This window comes from Artemia franciscana, chromosome 13, assembly GCF_032884065.1.
Source record: "Artemia franciscana chromosome 13, ASM3288406v1, whole genome shotgun sequence".
NCBI classification, from domain to species: Eukaryota; Metazoa; Arthropoda; class Branchiopoda; order Anostraca; family Artemiidae; genus Artemia; species Artemia franciscana.
In genome coordinates, this window is record NC_088875.1 from 28,568,588 (window position 1) to 28,589,041 (window position 20,454).

Below are 20,454 nucleotides of genomic sequence, written 5' to 3' on the forward strand. Positions count from 1 at the left end.
TTTTGTAGTTTTTATCTTTTTTATTTTTTTGTATTTTTATTCATATTTTTTTAGTTTTCTTTTTCTCTTTTATTTTTCAGTCTTTTCCTTTTTTTAGTTTTTTTCTTTTTTAGTTTTTAGTTTTTTTTTAGTTTTTTACCTTTTTTTAGTTTTTTTAGTTTTTTTAGTTTTTTAGATTTTTTAGTTTTTTTATTAGTTTTAATTTTTTTTGTAGTTTTTGCCTTTTTTTAGTTTTTTCAGTTTTTTTTAGTTTTTAGTTTTTTACCTTTTTTTAGTTTTTTTTGTTTTTTAGCTTTTTTAGTTTTTTTTTCTTTTTAGTTTTTTTTGTAGTTTTTACCTTTTTTAGTTTTTTTTCTTATTTTGTATTAGTGTGAAATAATTCAGACGTCATATGCGGACAAACATGACGTCACCTGATCCACAGATCCACACACAGACAACTTATTTTATATATATATATATATATATATATATATATATATATATATATATTATATATATATATTATATATATATATTATATATATATATATATATATATATATATATATATATATATATATATATATATATATATATATATATATATATATATATATATATATATATATATATATATATATATATATATATATATATATATATATATATATATATATATACTAGCTGTTGGGGTGGCGCTTCGCGCCACCCCAACACCTAGTTGGTGGGGGCGCTTCGCGCCCCCCCCAAGCCCCCCCGCGCGCGTAAGTCGTTACGCGCCATAATAGTTACGCGCCATTGTAGTTGTGTCCCTATGTCCCACCTGTGAATATAGATAGATATATATATATATATATATATATATATATATATATATATATATATATATATATATATATATATATATATATATATATATATATATATATACATATATATATATATATATATATATATATATATATATATATATATATATATATATATGTGGTTTTAACTACGTAAAACTTGCGAATATACAACATTCTTTGCTGTCCCATTGTCTTTGCATATAAATAGATTGTCAGGTTTACCGACTCTTGAACATGCAACATATAATGGTCCATGGGAAAACAATCTGTATTCAGATCTATACCTCATGATTCTAATGATTGCCCTTGAGCTTTGTTGATGGTGATTGCTAATCGACCATTCCCTGTCCCGGTGTCCCGGTCGTCATTTACATCCCCCTGTTTCCCCCGGTGTCCCCGTTGTAGTTGTGTCCCTGTGTCCCGGTCGTCATTTATATTCCCTGTGTCCCGGTCGTCATTTATATCCCGGTGTCCCGGTCTGTATATACATTCGTTTTTTAGTTTTGTTTTTCTCCTTTATTTTTTTCCTTTTTTTTTCTTTTTTAGCTTATTTAGATTTTTAGATTTTTTAGTTTTTTTATTAGTTTTTAGTTTTTTTTCTTTTTAGTTTTTTTGTCCCGGTCGTCATTTATATCCCCCTGTTTCCCCCGGTGTCCCCGTTGTAGTTGTGTCCCTGTGCCCGGTCGTCATTTATATTCCCTGTGTCCCGGTCGTCATTTGTATCCCGGTGTACCGGTCTGTATATACATACGTTTTTTAGTTTTGTTTTTCTCCTTTATTTTTTTCCTTTTTTTTTCTTTTTTAGTTTATTTAGATTTTTAGATTTTTTAGTTTTTTTATTAGTTTTTAGTTTCTTTTCTTTTTAGTTTTTTTGTAGTTTTTACCTTCTTTTTAGTTTTGTTAATTTTTTTTTTTTACTTATGTCCTGGTCGTCATTTATACTCCCTGTGTCCCGGTGCTTTGTTGATTGCTAATCGAACATTCCTTTTGTCCTGGTCGCTTTCTCTTTGAGTGTCGTCATTTATTTTTTTCTTTTTTAGTTCTTTTAGTTTTTACCTTTTTTATTTTTTTTTAGTTTTTTAGATGAAAATTTTTTTTAGTTTTTTCCTTTTTTTCTTTTTAGTTTTTTATTGGTTTTTACCTTTATGTTAGCTTATTTTTCAGTTTTTTCCTTTTTTTTAGTTTTTTTTTATTTTTTATTTTTTTTAGTTTTTTACCTTTTTTTAGCTTTTTTAGTTTTTTTAGTTTTTTTAGTTTTTTAGCTTTTTTACTTTTTTTATTAGTTTTTAGTTTTTTTGTAGTTTTTGCCTTTTTTTAGTTTTTTCAGTTTTTTTTTTTAGTTTTTTATTGGTTTTTACCTTTATTTTAGCTTATTTTTCAGTTTTTTCCTTTTTTTTAGTTTTTTTTAGTTTTTAGTTTTTTTAGTTTTTTACCTTTTTTAGTTTTTTTAGTTTTTTTAGTTTTTTTAGTTTTTTAGCTTTTTTATTTTTTTTATTAGTTTTTAGTTTTTTTTGTAGTTTTTGCCTTTTTTTTAGTTTTTTTAGTTTTTTAGCTTTTTTATTAGTTTTTAGTTTTTTTGTAGTTTTTGCCTTTTTTTAGTTTTTTTAGTTTTTTAGCTTTTTTATTTTTTTTATTAGTTTTTAGTTTTTTTTGCAGTTTTCGCCTTTTTTTAGTTTTTTTCAGTTTTGACGTCACCTGATCCAGTTTTTTCAGGTGACGTCACCTGATCCACGATCCACAGATCCACAGACAACTTATTTTTATATATATAGATAGTTTTTTTTTTTACTTATGTCCTGGTCGTCATTTATACTCCCTGTGTCCCGGTGCTTTGTTGATTGCTAATCGAACATTCCTTTTGTCCTGGTCGCTTTCTCTTTGAGTGTCGTCATTTATTTTTTTCTTTTTTAGTTCTTTTAGTTTTTACCTTTTTTAGTTTTTTTTAGTTTTTTAGATGAAAATTTTTTTTAGTTTTTTCCTTTTTTTCTTTTTAGTTTTTTATTGGTTTTTACCTTTATTTTAGCTTATTTTTCAGTTTTTTCCTTTTTTTTAGTTTTTTTTTATTTTTTATTTTTTTTAGTTTTTTACCTTTTTTTAGTTTTTTTAGTTTTTTTAGTTTTTTAGCTTTTTTACTTTTTTTATTAGTTTTTAGTTTTTTTTTGTAGTTTTTGCCTTTTTTTTAGTTTTTTCAGTTTTTTTTTTAGTTTTTTATTGGTTTTTACCTTTATTTTAGCTTATTTTTCAGTTTTTTCCTTTTTTTAAGTTTTTTTTAGTTTTTAGTTTTTTTTAGTTTTTTACCTTTTTTTAGTTCTTTTAGTTTTTTTAGTTTTTTAGCTTTTTTATTTTTTTTATTAGTTTTTAGTTTTTTTTGTAGTTTTTGCCTTTTTTAGTTTTTTTAGTTTTTTAGCTTTTTTATTAGTTTTTAGTTTTTTTTTGTAGTTTTTGCCTTTTTTTAAGTTTTTTTAGTTTTTTAGCTTTTTTATTTTTTTTATTAGTTTTTAGTTTTTTTTGTAGTTTTTGCCTTTTTTTAGTTTTTTCAGTTTTGACGTCACCTGATCCAGTTTTTTCAGGTGACGTCACCTGATCCATCCATCCATCCACAGACAGACAACTTATTTTTATATATATAGATATATATATATATATATATATATATATATATATATATATATATATATATATATATATAGTATACGATAGTATAGCCTTCTGAAAGATTTTGCTGAAAACAGATCGGAGAGAAATTGGCCTATAATTAGCAGGATCACTCCGAGAACCACCTTTATACAGCACTATAACCTTAGCTCACTTGAGAGATTCAGGGGAAATTCCTTTCTCAAAAGACAGATTGACAAGCTTAGTCAATTGTGACTGAATAACAGGCAGAATAGCACGGATAACCCTTGTAGGAATTTTGTCTGGTCATGAAGACGATGCTCTTTTGAGAGAATTCACAAGCTGCCTCAAATTCAGAAACAGAGATCAAGACTATTGACTCCAAACATGAGGGTCCAGGATAGGCTCTGAAATCGCAACGAGAAGTTGCAGAACTTGCAGAGGAAGTAGTGGCCTTCCCTATATTAGCAAAAATAAGAGGTAAGCTCTAGCTGAATATCTTCTACTCCTTGAGTGGTTTTACCATCGATTATCAGCATGATAAAAGGAAAAACATCTCTTTGGATTAACAGAAAAAACAAGTTCATGATTAAGCAAACGGCAAGTTAACATTAATACTCTCAGGGGGAGCAGTTATAATAATTTTTAATTAATATGTTTCACTTATTTCTTTTACCACCATAATTTATCAATAAACTCTCCCAATCCTACAACAATCAGTACTATAGCTACCCCAACAACTCACTGAATGCAAAAAACGTTAGGACAACTCTATTCTTCCGAATCAGATTCATTGGGATTGTCTGGCCCATCGCAGAGAAGCTTGAGTGGATCGTAGTGGTCATGGCGTTTCTGCCACTTTCTCAGTCACTATTTTTGACGTTCTCAGCTTGTAGCCAAGAGGTAATAGTTCTTTTCTTCTTTTACCGACATCACTATATATATATATATATATATATATATATATATATATATATATATATATATATATATATATATATATATATATATATATATATATATATATATATATATATATATATATATATATATATATATATATATATATGTATATATATGTATATATGTATATATATATATGTATATATATATGTATATATATATATATATATATATATATATATATATATATATATATATATATATATATATATATATATATATATATATATATATATATATATATATCAAAGAGTTCGTGGTAACGAACAGCTCAATAGTAATCAAAACTCTAAAAAATGGAATTTTGGTACCAATAGCTACATCGAAAGAATCGCATTTTAATGCTGATATTAAATATATAAGTTTCATCAAGTTTAGTCTTACCCATCACAAGTTACGAGCCTGAGAAAATTTGCGTTATTTTAGAAAATAGGGGGAAACACCCCCTAAAGTCATAGAATCTTAACGAAAATCACACCATCAGATTCAGCGTATCAGAGAACACTACTGTAGAAGTTTCAAGCTCCCATCTACAAAAATGTGGAATTTTATATTTTTTGCCAGAAGGCAGATCACGGATGTGTGTTTATTTGTTTGTTTATTTGTTTGTTTTTTTTTTCCTAGGGGAAAAAATCGTATCGACCCAGTTGTCCTAGAATGTTGCGAGAGGGCTCATTCTAACGGAAATAAAAAGTTCTAGTGCCCTTTTTAAGTGACCAAAAAAATTTGAGGGCACCTAGGCCCCCTCCCACGCTAATCATTTTCCCAAAGTCAACGGATCAAAATTCTGAGATAGCCATTTTATTCAGCGTAGTCGAAAAACCTTATAACTATGTCTTTGGGGACGACTTACTCCCCCACAGTCCCCGTGGGAGGGGTTACAAGTTCAAAACTTTGACCAGTGCTTACATATAGTAATGGTTATTGGGAAGTGCACAGGCGTTTTCAGGAGGATTTTTTGGTTGGAGGCAGGGGTTGAGAAGAGGGGGATATGCTGGAGGAACTTTCCATCGAGGAATTTGTCATGGGGAAAGAAAATTTCCATAAAGGGAGCGCAGGATTTACTAGCATTACTTAAAAAAAAAACAATGAAAAAATAAATATGAAAAAGGTTTTTTTCAGCTGGAAGTAAGCAGCAGCATTAAAACTTAAAACGAACAGAAATTATTACCCATATGAGGGGCTCACCTCCTCCTCCTAATACCTCTCTTTTTACGCTAAAGTATTTTTAGTAATTTCAACTATTTATTCTGCGGCTTTTGTGATTCGGGGGTCATTCTTAATGAATTGGGACAAAGTCGTCTTTATTGTTACTCAATTATAATTGTAAAAGAATGTATGTTATAAGACAGATATTTATTTTAAAAGAAACATATATTAGGCTTAGTAAAAAATGAAACCAATAATGAACTTAGAAATTACCAAGGATAGAATTGATATTCCACTGAAACTCAAAACCAGCTGAAATTACTAGATATATGAAGTGGGAAATTTTTTCCCTTGCACTCCAATTATAGCGCGATTGTCATTCACGCTTTTCTGACAGCAATGTATATTTTAAATAATTTCTCTTTTATCGTTATAATATTGAAAAATAAATAGAATAGCGAAAGCTCTCGAAATTAGTACGATTACATTTTCATCCGCTATGCAATGGCACACAATTTGATTGCACCTGCAACCAGCACTTTAGTGCCCTCCAGTAGGGTTCAGTCTCAAGTAAAATTCTTCTCCATAAATTACTTTTACCTGCTTATAAAATTTCAGAGTGCGTGACTTTTCAACACCAGTAAGCAAAACATGAATGTTCTGGTCCTTAAGGCGCAAATTAAACATACTAAGGAAATAATCAGGTTTGCAATGTAGACCCTGGCCCTCATTCCGTGCCTATGAGAAGCCAGCTTTATCCTATTTGGCCATGTTGCCTTTTTAGAAGAATTCAACATCTCATCGTATGTCGCCTTTGCTAGATGGTTATCGGGCAAATGTATCTGTAACCAAAACTTAATCATCTGTAGCAACCAAACTGCGAAAATTATTAGTCAACCCTACTACTTTTAAAATGTATAAAATGTAGATACTCTAATTGTCTCACTACAGTGCCCCCCCCCACAACTCGCAACCGTAATGGGCAACTGGTAGAGAAGAGGTGCTTATGCATCTTCATTATCCTAATCCCCATTATGTGTTCCTGCTGGAGTAGAGCACATGTAGCTGCCTCTCCACATGAAATCGTCAATTCAATGTGTTTGGTTCAGATCCTATTTGCGGCGAGCAGAAATCCCAAGTACATATATCCGGGGGCTAATTATACTGACTTGCCTTTATAAGTAACTGACAAGTCATGTAGTACATTCGGTTTTCCACTATTAAAGATGACAATCTTAATCTGGGATGCGTTTAGCTTCATTTTCTTTGTTTCTAAGCAAGCCTAAGCTAATTCAAGAGAATTGTTAGCTGCTTGGCTTACTTCCAAGGCCGTGTCATCAATGAACATTAAACAAGAAAATAGAATGTTCGCAATTGAGACGGCCGGGGCCCTTCTCTGTTCAAGGTACTCTGCTAAATCATGAATATGAAAAGTGAAGAACTTCAATGACAGCGTGCCTCTTTGATGGACTCCATTGAAGGTTTTGAACTACCTAGATACTCCTTGTTTAGTAATAAACACGCATCCGTGATCTGCCTTCTGGCAAAAAATGCAAAATTCCACATTTTTGTAGATAGGAGCTCGAAACTTCTACAGTAGGGTTCTCTGATACGCTGAATCTGATGGTGTGATTTTCGATAATAATAAGATTCTATGACTTTTAGGGGGCGTTTCCCCCTATTTTCTAAAATAACGCAAATTTTCTCAGGCTCGTAACTTTTGATGGGTAAGACTAAACTTGATGAAACTTATATATTTAAAACCAGCATTAAAATGCAATTCTTTTGATGTAGCTATTGGTATCAAAATTCCATTTTTTAGAGTTTTGGTTACTATTGAGCCGGGTCGCTCCTTACTACAGTTCGTTACCACGAACTGTTTGATACAATATTTTTAGCTGTTGTTAAAAGAAACAGTACATACAGTACTATATTAAAATAAATTTGATAAACAGACTCAATGGGTAGAATTTCTATCAGACACTGTTGATTTTGAGTTGCTTGCCATCAAGGCCATTCAAATTCGTCATTTTTTCTTCTTATGTCATGATGAAATTTCTAAGAGTTCTTCCCTTTCCAGATGAAGATGCCTCTGTTGGAGAAGGTGAAGAGGAACAAAGAAGTGTTAACTACTTCATTTCTAATGAAGTACATTTTTCTTCCAGCAAAATGATAAGGTATTTTATGTCTCTTTAGTATTATAAAGCATTACTAAAATAAGTGTTTTGTGGTTGTTCTTATTATGTCGAGTTTGGTTTTGGTAACAAAAGGATGCATTGTACACCTAGCAAAGGATGTAAAATCAGAATGAACAGGTATTTTTTCTGAAGAGAGCAAAATAAATGAGATTGAATTATCAATGAAATATTTCAGAAACGTTACTATTATCAGCAGATTCACAAAATTAAATCTAGAACACGAAAAGACATAAAGCAATAATTAAAGTATCTCAATTCATAGAAATTATCAAAGTACTAAAAAAGTTATTTTAATTGTTAATTTTTATTGATTAATTCTCAGTTCATTTAGCTTTATTAAAGGTTGTAAGTTTGCTTCTTTAACAAGAGCCTTTTCAATTGTTTTTTCCCTGGTTTGATATGAAATGCCATTTGGTTGTTGTTAGTTATCTTCTTCCTAGCCCTTCCTTAAGTCGTTTGATTACAACATGAAGAATACAACCGAAAAAATTCTTGTCCCCCTCGTGGGTAGGAAAGGAAAGGCTTAAGGCATTGGTAGTGGGAATAAATCGAACAATATTTCAATTTTAATTTGGCCCTATGTTTTGCTTGTACAACTGTTATTAATTTGTGAATGTGGCTGATCGAAAAGCTTTAGATTTTTTTTTTAATTATCGTGTCTGTATAATCAAAGGTCAGGGATAGCAGTAACTACAACCAACTTTAAAAAAAGTTCGATGTCCCATTAAGTTTCATAGGAGTTTGGTGAACATAGCATAGATACAGCGATTATGAAAACAATTTTAATTGAGTTGTTGTCTTGAGGGTTTCATGTTGAAATTAGGTCTATTTGGCTGTTGTAGCCCATGGTAAACCAAACGACTAATACTAGTACTAAAAAGGTACTAGTACTCCCAACTAATACTATTATGCAACTTGCAATTGACTCTTTGTTGTGACATAATGCTGTTGAGGTCAAGGACATTCTGATAAAGTAGCATTACTTCATGAAGCTGCAAGTGTCTGAAGCTATCCAGCAATTTTTTCCTTAAAAGGGAATTTAGAATAGTTCATGGGACAAACCCTGGTTCAATTTTTAACGGGAAATACGCACTTAGTCTAGAAAATTAGTACAAGATGGAAGCATACTAACATTGACAAAGACTGGCTCTTATCTATTGAAGCCCGAAAAGATTCTCTCAGTATAATCTACCTAGCTAGGGTAGAGTCGGAAAGAAATTTTTCTTTTTTGATGATCATAGCGAATTTTCATCAAAGGCTACTCCGACCGAACCGTGCTTTTTGCGCAACCTGTGCTTCATATCCTTTGCATTTGGTTTCTCATAGAAATGAAAATATGCAAAGGTGATGCCCTTATGGAGGATGCCCATTCCATACGAATGGGCATCGAAGCCATTACTGGTATTGGGAATTTTCAGGATTATTAAACCCAAAAACGAAGAGCTGATTCTCCAGTTTGCCAAAAATGTGAGACGGCCGTGGAACCAAGAAGGCATCCAGTAGAGGATTACCTGGAGGGAATTAGTTATTTGTTAGAGATATTTCATAAACTGGCTGTTAAGCTGGAGTATATAGTTTGGGATTGCAATGTTTAATTACTGGAACACTATTTTAAGGATGGGGGAACCTATTAGTACCCTGTCACTAGTTAGTTTTTTTGGGGGGTGAGATTGGAAGCAATAGGACAATTGGAAGCAATAGCCTCTGCTGGGTTTGGTGAGTCTCTTTATAATAATGCTAAGAATAATAATAGGCAAAGGCTCACAAATAGCAGGGGAAGTAGAGGTCAGGATGGTATTGTACTGTATTTGGGGGAATTATATATATATATATATATATATATATATATATATATATATTTAAATGGGAGGGAAAACGTGATTCTCATGTGATTAAGCGTTTCTAACCTAGATTTTTTTTTTCAAAGCAAAGATTATAGGACTTAGCCTCTTTAAACAGTTTTTGCAAGGCTCGTTTTTGGATGGATTCAATTTCGTCCTGGGAAAAGCCACAGTACTGAAATGTACAAACATATTCGAGTGGAGGACGAACAAAGAAGAATAATCCTTAAAGAATGAGGAATGGGGGATGTTTGGTTTGTTAAGAAGCTTAAAGAGGGAAATAGAAGCATTACTTAGTGGATGATGTTTTTAACATGTAATAAAAGTATTTTTTTTATGCTTTGTTTAATTTTAAAAGTATATTTTTAAAATTTCATAAAAAGTAATTAATATGGAGGACGCAGACATCTCAAGAGGGAAAGGATGAAGAAAAGGGGGCGAAAGTATTGACACTACCATGGATTTAGAAGGGCTGACTCTAATATCTAAGTCCAAGACTTTGCTCATGGAGCTGCTTTTTAAGTTTTGGTTGCTGGTTTCTATGTCTGTTAGGTCATCAACAGGTTTTCATCAGGCAGGAATTGAGAAAGGGAAGGACCTTAGAGAGTAATATGGGATAAATGTATTGTGGACAGGGAGTGAATTCAAATAAAATCCGTCTTAGCTGACTATACAACGATCTATATCGAAATACCAAAATTTGTTCAGGGCTTCAGGCAGATCTTTGGAGGACGAAGGCTTGAACGAATGCATAACGAGGTGAATTTAATGCTAAAAAAGAGAGCTCATTGTAACTTGAGAAAAACGAGTGACATATTAGTAAGAGGTAATTTTAAAATGCATTCTGAAATATTTAGTACTATATTTACAGCAATTATGATTTAATTTTAATATGTATTTCTTTAATCTTACAGTGTCGTTTGCTTGAAGAGAGGTCCCATTTTGGAAGCGGACAAGTCAATTTTGTCTCAGATCCAAATTATCACTCTTGGTGAAGGTTCTCCTTATGAAACGCTCCATTCTCTGGTGTCTGGAGCGGTCGCTCCTTACTTTAAATCTTATATCAAAGAATCTGGACGAATTGAACGTGACGGTGATAAAATAGCACCAGCTGTTGAGAAGAAGATTGCTGAACTTGAGATGGGACTTCTTCATCTTCAGCAGAACATAGACATTCCCGAGATCACACTGCCCATTCACCCTGTTGTTACACTGGTAAGTTCAGATTTTTCTTCTAATTGTCCATTGTGATACATCTATAACATAGCTATTAGAGCTCTGAAATTTGCCTCTATTAAGATTCCTTTGTGAATTGAATTTTATCATTTTGTGCTCAGAGTCTTTATTGTGAGTTTTTTTTTGTTATATAATTAGCCTAATAAATATTATGTAAGGAGCTGAACGGTTTGAGACTCTTGAAAGGTTAAAAACACATACTGAAGACGGAGTATCCATTCTCAGCATAATTTAGTTCTGTAAACTCGTGGCTATTTAATCTCGCCAACTTCTTTCATTTCTGTTTCTAAAACAACACATTGAAGAATTATTCGTGCCACAGATTTGGCCCTCAATTTTTTTATTGCACATAAAAAAAAAATTAGTGAAAACGAAAGATAGCTATTCCTTATGTACATACACTAAATAATGATACATTTTTTTAGGAGTTATACTGGTCCTGGAGTACATGATATGGGGCTGGAAACTAGAATACTCAACAAATATTACTAATATAATTTGTTTATTTATTTTAGTAATTAGTTATCTGCCAACTAATGCGAAATATCTTAGGAAGTTAATTTTGCACAATGTCTTCAGCCAGGCCACATTCGTGAGAAATTTTTTATTGCGTTGTCTTAAATTTTAACAATGTAATACTGTGTTTTTAACCCGTCTTGCGTAGCTACAGTAATTATGTAGCCTAAAAAAAGAAGAGAAAACATGGTCTGCTGCCTTCAGTTGCAAAGAAAAACGTTTTGAGATTCAAACGTCCAAAGACAGACGATAATTCTCCTGAAATGCGCTGCCTATTTTCTGTTATTGAAAGTTTCGATAATTGATAAAAGTGTGAAAATACAGTCAAATTAGTATTGTATTGGCACTGTCGTCAAAAATCGTTAAATCCATGCATCTGCATTAGAATGTGCATATGCTCTTGGCTGATTCTTCAGCTTTTCTCCGTCGGTTTTCTGATCCCTAATAAGCAGCTGGTAGAGACCATTGTTGTCCGCGATGTAACAGCGCGGCTCCTGAAGAGTGGATTAGGACGATTAGGAAACCCAAGTTTCAGATCAATTGCCTGGTAGTACATATAAATCATACTAGGTGAAGCCTCCTCAATACAGCCTTGTACACCAGAAACGCGGCCACTAGTGACAGCAACTCTTTTGTGATGGTTTTGTGACACAGTCTGACGAGCCAAGACCTGCTTCCTGTACTTCCTGATCGAAATATCTAATGATAAAAAGAATTTTTGATCCAACAGGTCGAATTCGCTCATAAATATTCGTACAAAACAATAGAATAACACTTCTGTCTATACCTCTCCTGGACAAAACTAGACAGGCAAAGAATTCTTGCTTAAACTCAGGAGTTAACAGATATTGTTCATTTATTCTTTTCAGCACTTCAGAGGCTTCACAGCGCTTGCTATCCTAATATTCTGCTATAGCGATTTTCCAATACATAAATAGAAGGGTACAATTTCTGCTCTTAGAGAGGAAGGAAAGGTAGTATAAAATAAGAAATAAGAAAGAAATAAAATCAGAAATACTCATACAATAACTAACTGATGAATAATCTAAAAAAAATCTTGTTTAAGTCGAATTGTTATCACTGTCAAGAAAAGATATTTTGTAGAGCTAAACTCTTGGTTAATTAGGATTGATTTGAAAGGGAGTTGAGTTACCTCATAACGGGTTGAGTCAAATTTCGCGATTGATTTCAACGGTGTTGGGGTAGAATTGGGTCGAGTTAAATAGGGGTTAAACCGACTAGGGTCGAGTTAAATGGGAGAGTTGAAGAGGGCTGAGCTATATGGGGTTAAATTGCATAAAGGTTGACAATGTTGGTTGAGATGCGTCAAGGTTGAGTTGATTTGGGTAGAGCAGCGTTGGGTCGAGGTATAATAGATATAAAAGAACCTAATTAGGTATTTTGAATTGTCTTCAATATGCGAAAAAAACGTAAATTCATTTATCTCAAAGATACAGTTATGCAGGCAATATGATATGTTATGAGGAGTGTAGTTCATTAAAGTGAAATTTATATTGGAGGCACTAGCCTTCACAATGCTGTCGTCCAGCGAAATTCTGATTGTTTTCCGCTTTCACTATATTTTTATATTCTCCATACAGTCATATATTTTTTGAAGCTTATTATGAGTTTACTTTCTCCCAAAATGTCAAGCCGCTTTAAATAATAAATAAGTGCTTAAAGAGTTATAATTCTTCCTATGTTTGTTATGAACTCAGAGCACAAATAGTAATTGAGTATATTTATCGAATTGTCGAAATAAGATTCCAATCGAAATTCTATGTTCAAATTCTTGTTTGTCTCACATAAACAGTTTTACTTTCTCCCTGTGTGGCAATAGAATCTAAGAGCTTCTTTGTGAATAAAGTCATAAATGGCCCAGTTTATTTCGGTGCAGACAGAATGTTTAGTCAGTCCATTGTTCAAATGAGTAGTCTGACATACGGTTAAGGAATAGCGTGGTTTAGTCACGAAAATACGTTATCGAAATAGATCATTGGAATAAAAGCACATTGTGGTATGGAAGTAAGGGCGGTAATGTTTGTTGGTGTTTTTTCCTTTTTTTTTCTTTTTTTTCTTTTTTTTTTGATTATGCTCTCAGTTTCTGCTGTAATTCTTATATGCATTGCCAGCTGCTTGGCTCTTTTTGTTTAACCAATCATTTTATTCGATATATGTTTTGTATATTTTTTTCTTACGTTATGGAAAGATTCGCTCCAGACCCTGGTGTGACTACTCTCGGGCGTCCTTGTATGTATATTTTCCTTTGCTTTAAAGTTTTTGATATTGGGTTGTTTTTGTTTGGGATATATATAATATTTTAAACAGCAGTTTTTTTTTCTTTCCAATATAAGTTGTTTATATAATGCATATTTATAGGTGCAAGCCTCTTTGGGGAGGTTAGAGCATTTTCTTCTTCTAAATTTAAAATGCAGAGAATATGCAGAGAATAATTATAAAATCAATCAATTAATAATAAATAAAACATAAAATAAATTGAGGGATCACAGGTATCTCAAAGGAGGAATAAAGTAAGTACACTGTTCTTGGCATTGGATAATTGGTTTATCTGACTAACAAGAATAAACAATTATCTTTTCCCAATTTTAGGTAGTAAAACAATGTACAGAACAAAATATCCGTCCGAAAGTGAGTGATTTTGGCGATAGAGTTGAAGATTCTACTTTTTTGAATCAGCTCCAGAATGGCGTTAATCGGTGGATACGGGAAATTCAAAAAGTAACCAAATTAGATAGAGACCCATCTTCTGGCACTGCTTTACAAGAGATCAGCTTTTGGCTGAATTTAGAGAGGGCACTTTATCGGATTCAAGAGAAAAGAGAAAGTCCAGAGGTTACTTTGACATTGGAGATTTTGAAACACGGAAAGAGGTTTCATGCTACTGTCTCCTTTGATACTGACACTGGTAAATTTGGAATTCTGTTCTTTTTTAAAAATTAGGCTTTCTGCTATATTGGAAAAAATTACAAATCCAACAAAAAATCAAAATGCTAGTGAACATATTGGAAATAATGCAAAACTGCTACTCTCGATTGTAATTCTGTAAAATTCATTTAACTTTTCGATAGATTTAGTTGAAAATTTTTCTTTTCTGAGAGCTAGAGAAAAAGAAAATCAATACTGGTTATAATACTTTCGTGTAATGAAGGGGGAGAGTAATGGTCCAAAGGACCCCTCTTATAATGATACGATTTAGACAGCATTGCATCCCTTCTTGCATTGCATATATTAAGATTTGTGTATACTAATGTTCGGTTGCAATCAATAAGCGCAGAAAACTTTAAACGCTATTTATTTTGGATATCAAATAACTTTTGTGAAAATACTGCTTAGTGTATTTTGATTTAAGATACCCATGCAGTGATCTTCATGAGTTCTAATGATTGTAGGATCATAATGACCTTTAAGGCACTTTGGGCCCTACATACTTAACGTCTGTTGGACATCTCTACCGCAATAATAGCCTTATATTCTTAATCAAGAAGCTCGGAAATTCTAAGATATCAATTTTAGTGGAAAACTAGATCTACGTTGCATGGGCAACGTGAGGTGTTGCGGCAAGCTTTGCTCGGCTTCGCCGAGTAAAGTGTTGCGAGAGCAACACTTTGGTTTTGTTTCCTCGCTGCGACTAAACGCTGAAGTTGTTAATCTGTAAGGATGCTAAAATACATACTAGGTACACCAACTCGCAAAAGTTGCAAAATCCTCATTGCTAAAGATGATTGTAGCCTTACAGCCGATTATTACTTACAAGTCCCCTACATGTCTTACCACTGGAACCAAATTGGTCTTACCATCAAATACAACGGAAACAAAAAATAGGTACACCAACTAGTAAGAGTTGCGAACCCCTCATTGCCGAGGATGATTATGAGCTAACAGCCGACTGTTGCTTACAACTCCCCTATATGTCTCACAATTGGTATCGGCCTATTTTTGGTTTCAGTGTGTACCTTACTACTGAAGTTGTCAACCCCTTTAATCTTTCAAACTGGTATATCTCATGAAGGAATTTTTGTACAAAAAAATGGATGACATATACTTTGATCAGCTCATCAAAAGCTATCGACTGCCGTCGAAAAAAAAATCTATCTGTCTTAGTTCAAAAGTTGACTTTTTTGCCGTAGGCCAACTTTCTAACGTCATCACTTAGAAAGGAGCAAAGGATAAACTCTAATTTCTTTAGCAATGAGAGAACTTTTAAAGTTTAAGAGGCACATCTGATACCATTTCTCTACCGCAATCCCAAGTGCGAAAACCCGAATGATAAACTCAGCTGAAATCACGAACAGAAATGGGTAGAAACAATAGATGGCAGCACTTTCGGACCCGTGGGAAAATGCCGCTTTTTTGCTTCTCTAAATTTTTCTATTTATCACTCAAAGAAGATATATTGGCTGTGGGGCAGGGTAACTGTCGCATATATTTAACATTTATAGATTTTAGTCCATCTTCAATTTGAAACTAATGCCTGCCTGCTTGCCTGCTAGAACGGAGCTTTCCACTCAAAAGCAGAAACATGGTTTGATGAAACGAAAGCTTGGCTGCATAACTTCAGATAGTCCTCTCTGACATAGGCTATACAACTCCTCTTCACTTCACACACTATAGGCTCTGGCTCAAGGACAAGCAAAAACCATCCTTTTTGGCCCCAGGCAAAAGTTCTACGAAGCTTTCCAAAATGTAAAGTCATATTCATCAATCCGGCCTAAGGTCCACACTTTCCGTAAAAACCGCAGAGGTTAGACCCTTACCACTTTCTAGGAATAAGCTGAAATCGGGGTGCTAGGAACAAAAAAAAAAAAAAAAAAACACGACAAAACCAAAGTGTTGCTCTCGCAACACAATGAATTCCATTTGTCAAATAGGTATTTAGTATATACTGATTAGGACGGTTATGCTCGATTTTCATGATTTTAAAGGATTGACATTCAACTACGTGTCTACATTTGCGGTTTTTTTGGGGTGGTGGGTGGGGGTGGGAGGTGTATTACTATGAGAAGTAACTCCAAGGAAAATATTTTGCGATAAAATGGCGCCAGCAAACGAGAAAAAATTTTCTTTCCTCATTGAAAGATCTGAAATTTTACCTTTTGGTAATTTGTTTATTCGCTTATTGCCAATCATTCCTGCTTCAATGTTTCTTCACTCGTTTATAACTCTTTGTACTTGAAAAATAAATAAATAATGTGTTTGGCTTGACAGGACCTACCTTTTGCTTGTGTAAATAAACATAAACAAATAAGTTTGTGCTGCAACCTTGGAGCCCCCAGCTTTAGGGACTTGCTCGTTGTTCTAAACATCTTTTTTTTTTTTTTTTTTTTTTTTTTTTTTTTTTTTTTTTTTTTTTTTTTAATAGAAAGAAAGTATGTAATATGTTTTGAAATTTTGTGCTACAAGAAAACTTCCTTTAAGGAAGGAAAACCAGATACTGGATAGTCCTGTGAGAAGAATGGCCTCGGTTTTATTTATATTCGATTCTAGTTATCAGAGTCTTAAGTTTGAATTTAAATCATTTAGGAAAGGGCTTCAATTTGGGGCCTATTGTTCTCAGACTTTCTATAAAATGTGGTCTATTTGAGGTTACCTCACAATTATATTCACCAAATGCTCAGGCAAGTGCTTAATCAGGTTCTAAGTGCTGCCGCGGACGTGATTAGTCAATAGTAGTTGGCTGTATAAGGAGGACTGGCCTATGTAGTTTTAAATTCGACTGGACATAAAGTTTTTTTTACCTCCTGTAAATTCAGAAAAAAACAAATGCATATAGGGTTTTCGCTTGGTTTCTATGACTTACCACAAAGGTTTCGAGAAGGCGGATTTCAAAGCTTGAATCTAATACAAAGCCTAACTTTAAAAGGTATTCTTTTTTTTTTCAAAATTCCTACTGTTAAAAACTAAAGCCAACCTTCTCAGTAAAAAGAAGAAAAAAAGAAGAGAGGTGTGGACGTAATTCCTTGAACGTCCGTGGCCCCAAGTTTTCCTGTGGATCTACTTCTGCTAGTTCCAACCATGTAGTAGAGTAATTTCCGCTTTAGGAAGTCACTGTTCTGGGTGAGAGGAGTAGAGGTAGGAGGCTGAAATATCTTTCTTGTCCCTGATCAGGGCGAAGATCCATTTTTGTTACTTCCCTTGACTTTAGGTCTTTGTGCGTGACCTATTGAGAAGTTAACAGGCATTATTCTTGCCCAATTCTTGTTCTATCTTTCTGTATATTAAATTTGTAACTATAATTTTTTCTTTGATAATTAGGTCTTAAACAAGCTTTGACCATGGTTAATGACTATAATCCACTGATGAAAGACTTCCCCATACACGAACTTTTGTCTAGCTCTGAATTGGAAAAGGTTCGATCATCTCTGGTGGCAATCTTCAATCATCTTCGAAAAATCAGGAACACGAAGTATCCTATTCAAAGAGCTTTGAGGCTTATCGAAGCCATATCGAGAGATCTTTCTAATCAAATGCTAAAGGTAACGTTGATTTTGACTATTTTTTTTATTTAATTTATTATTTTGAGATTTATGAATGATAGTCATTGTGTTATGAGCCGTCAAATCCCCAAGTTCTGGGGATTCGTCAAATCCCTTGAGTTCTGGTTATGATTATTTTGAACGAATAATCTATTCTTTAAGGTACTTCAGAGGGGGGGGGGGGGAGCTGCCGGGTCAGATATCCAAAATATCATCTTTTTTTTACAAATTGTATGTGCTCGTCATCCGCCATTCGTTCGGTTTCGCCATTTTTCAGGAATCTAGTCTTTCCTCGCCAACTATAAATCGGGGAGCTATTTTGGTCTTAATTTCGGATACCATCCCCCAATAAACATTTGGTTTCCGTCGACTCAAAGAAACGATAACTGAAAGTTTCGAGTCGATTGGAGAGCCAAGATTTTTTTTTTTTTTTTTTTTTTTTTTCAATGAATCCTTTTTGTGAGCAATGGTATGTTCGTGCAGTTTGTGTTCTGCGATCAAATGGGTAGTGTCTTGGATCTTAAATTATCTTAGAAAATTGTTATCTAGAAATTTGACCCGACACTCTGAGGGGGGGGGGATGAGCTGAGGGGACTGAGGCAATGTGACAAAGAATGGTTGCCCTTCCACCACTTTTGGTCTTTAAAAGGGCCATTAAAACTTCCAAGCTTTTTCTTCTGCCCATTTCATACAAAGTGACTGGAAAAAAATAACCCAATGAAGGCAAATGGCTGTTTACTAAGGCAACGCCAGAGCGTTGGCTCTGAAACGATTCTTTTTTCTCCTGTTTATGCTTTGAGATCCATCCAAAAGTTTCAAGTCTATCGAAAAAAATTGCTCACCTTCGAGGCGCCTGTGCTCCTATTTTTTTATTGCATTTAGGTCTACTGAGCACAGGTAGTTGCAAGTTCAGCTATCAAGTGTTCTGAAAAAAATAGTATTTGGGCCCTTTTTTGAACCCATTTACAGGTGGATCACAATTTTCTCATCTTTTTTGTTGTTACTGTGCATCGTAATCCTCTTAGCGCACGACCTTACAGGTATAAGTTTCAAGTTGTTTGAAATTTTTTGGCCCTAATAAAGGTAAAAAAAAGGTAAAGGATACGGCATTAGACTTTACAGTCCCTACCGGCGGTGCTCATCTCCGTTTCTTGGCCCTTCAGCCAGGAAGTGCAATTGGGTCCAACCAGTCCAACCAGGATGGTTGGGGGCCAACCATCGTGTGCTTTTGCACACCCTTCCTATTTACCTTCCCCAGATTCCTCCATGTGTCCCTGTAGAGCTGGGTCGACTCTGGCTAAGCTTACAGAGTTACGCCACTGACCCCCGTCCCAAACTGAATACTTCGCTTTTTACGCTGAAGTTTGAATTTTGTTCCAATTCTGTAAGAATGGCCCCTGAAAAAGAAAGGTCGTTTAATTAGAATAAATAAATCTTTTGAAAGCACTAAAAAAAACTTCAGCATGAAGAGCAAGGTATGGACGAGAGGCCAAATCCCCTTATATACTTAATAATTTCTGTTCGTTTAAGTTTTAATGTTGCTCCTTACTTGCAGTTGAAAAATTCTTTTTAATTAATTTCTGATCGTATTTTAAATAATGCAGGGAAATCCAGTGCCCCCTTCATGGAAAATTCCTTTCTTCTATGAAAAATTCTTCCAAGGAAATACCCTCCCACGTAACCCCTAACCTCCCTCCCCCACTAAAACAAAAATATCCCTGAAAACGTCTGTATACTTTGCAATAACCAATACTATACGTAAACAATGGGCAAAGTTCATAACTTGCAGCCTTTCCCTCGGGGACTGTGGGGGATTAAGTCATCCTCAAAGACAAAGTTATTCGATTTTTCGACTATGCTGAACTAAATGCATATCTGAAAATTTTGATCGGGTGATTTTAGGATAAACAGGAGCTTGAAACCTCTACAACAGGGTTCTCTGATACGCTGAATCTGATAGTGGGATTTTCATTAACATTCAACATTCTATGACTTTTGGGGGGCGTTTCACTCTATTTTTCGAAAAATAGGCAAATTTTCTCAGGCTCGTAACTTTTTATGGGCAAGACTAAACTTGATGAAACTTATATATATTAAATCAGCATAAAAATTCAATTCTTTTGATATATCTATTGGTATCAAAAATCCATTTTTTAGAGTTTCGGTTACTATTGAGCCGGGACGCTCCTTACTTGCAGTTCCTTAAGTTCCTTACTTATTGTTTGATTAATCTAAGTGTAAAATTCCGGTCAACGCTGATGGAGCATAATGCCTACGGTTGTTTAGTAAGTCATTGCAATTAATTGCAATAAGTTCTGTTGAACCTGAGAAAAAAAAAAGCGATAACACTTTTAATTCGGGTTTACATAGTTCTTTGCTTCCCAAATAAATCAGAATTGCAACAAATGTTTATTAGGAATTATTTCACGGGGTTAATTTAAGGCAGACCTGATGTATGTTTTCTAACTAGATGTAAAACTGATTTAGAGCAGATTTGGCAGTGCTAAAGCATTGCCTTTAGAGCACTTACTTTTGTTCCAAAATCTTATCTATAGGTTTCAATATCTTATAGCTAGTTTTGTATTCACCATATTTTAAAGACTATTTT

The 20,454-nt window shown here is 33.5% G+C and overlaps 1 protein-coding gene across 1 annotated transcript in view; it reads left to right on the plus strand.

Moving 5' to 3' along the window:
* Positions 1-20,454, plus strand: part of LOC136034766 (dynein heavy chain, cytoplasmic-like) — a gene marked incomplete in the record, with an annotated part of 269,617 nt that overhangs the window by 21,296 nt on the left and 227,867 nt on the right. Inside the window, 4 exon segments of the mRNA XM_065716167.1 lie at positions 7,642-7,738; positions 10,515-10,815; positions 13,963-14,278; positions 17,626-17,846. Coding sequence (XP_065572239.1) covers positions 7,642-7,738; positions 10,515-10,815; positions 13,963-14,278; positions 17,626-17,846 — 935 coding nt within the window.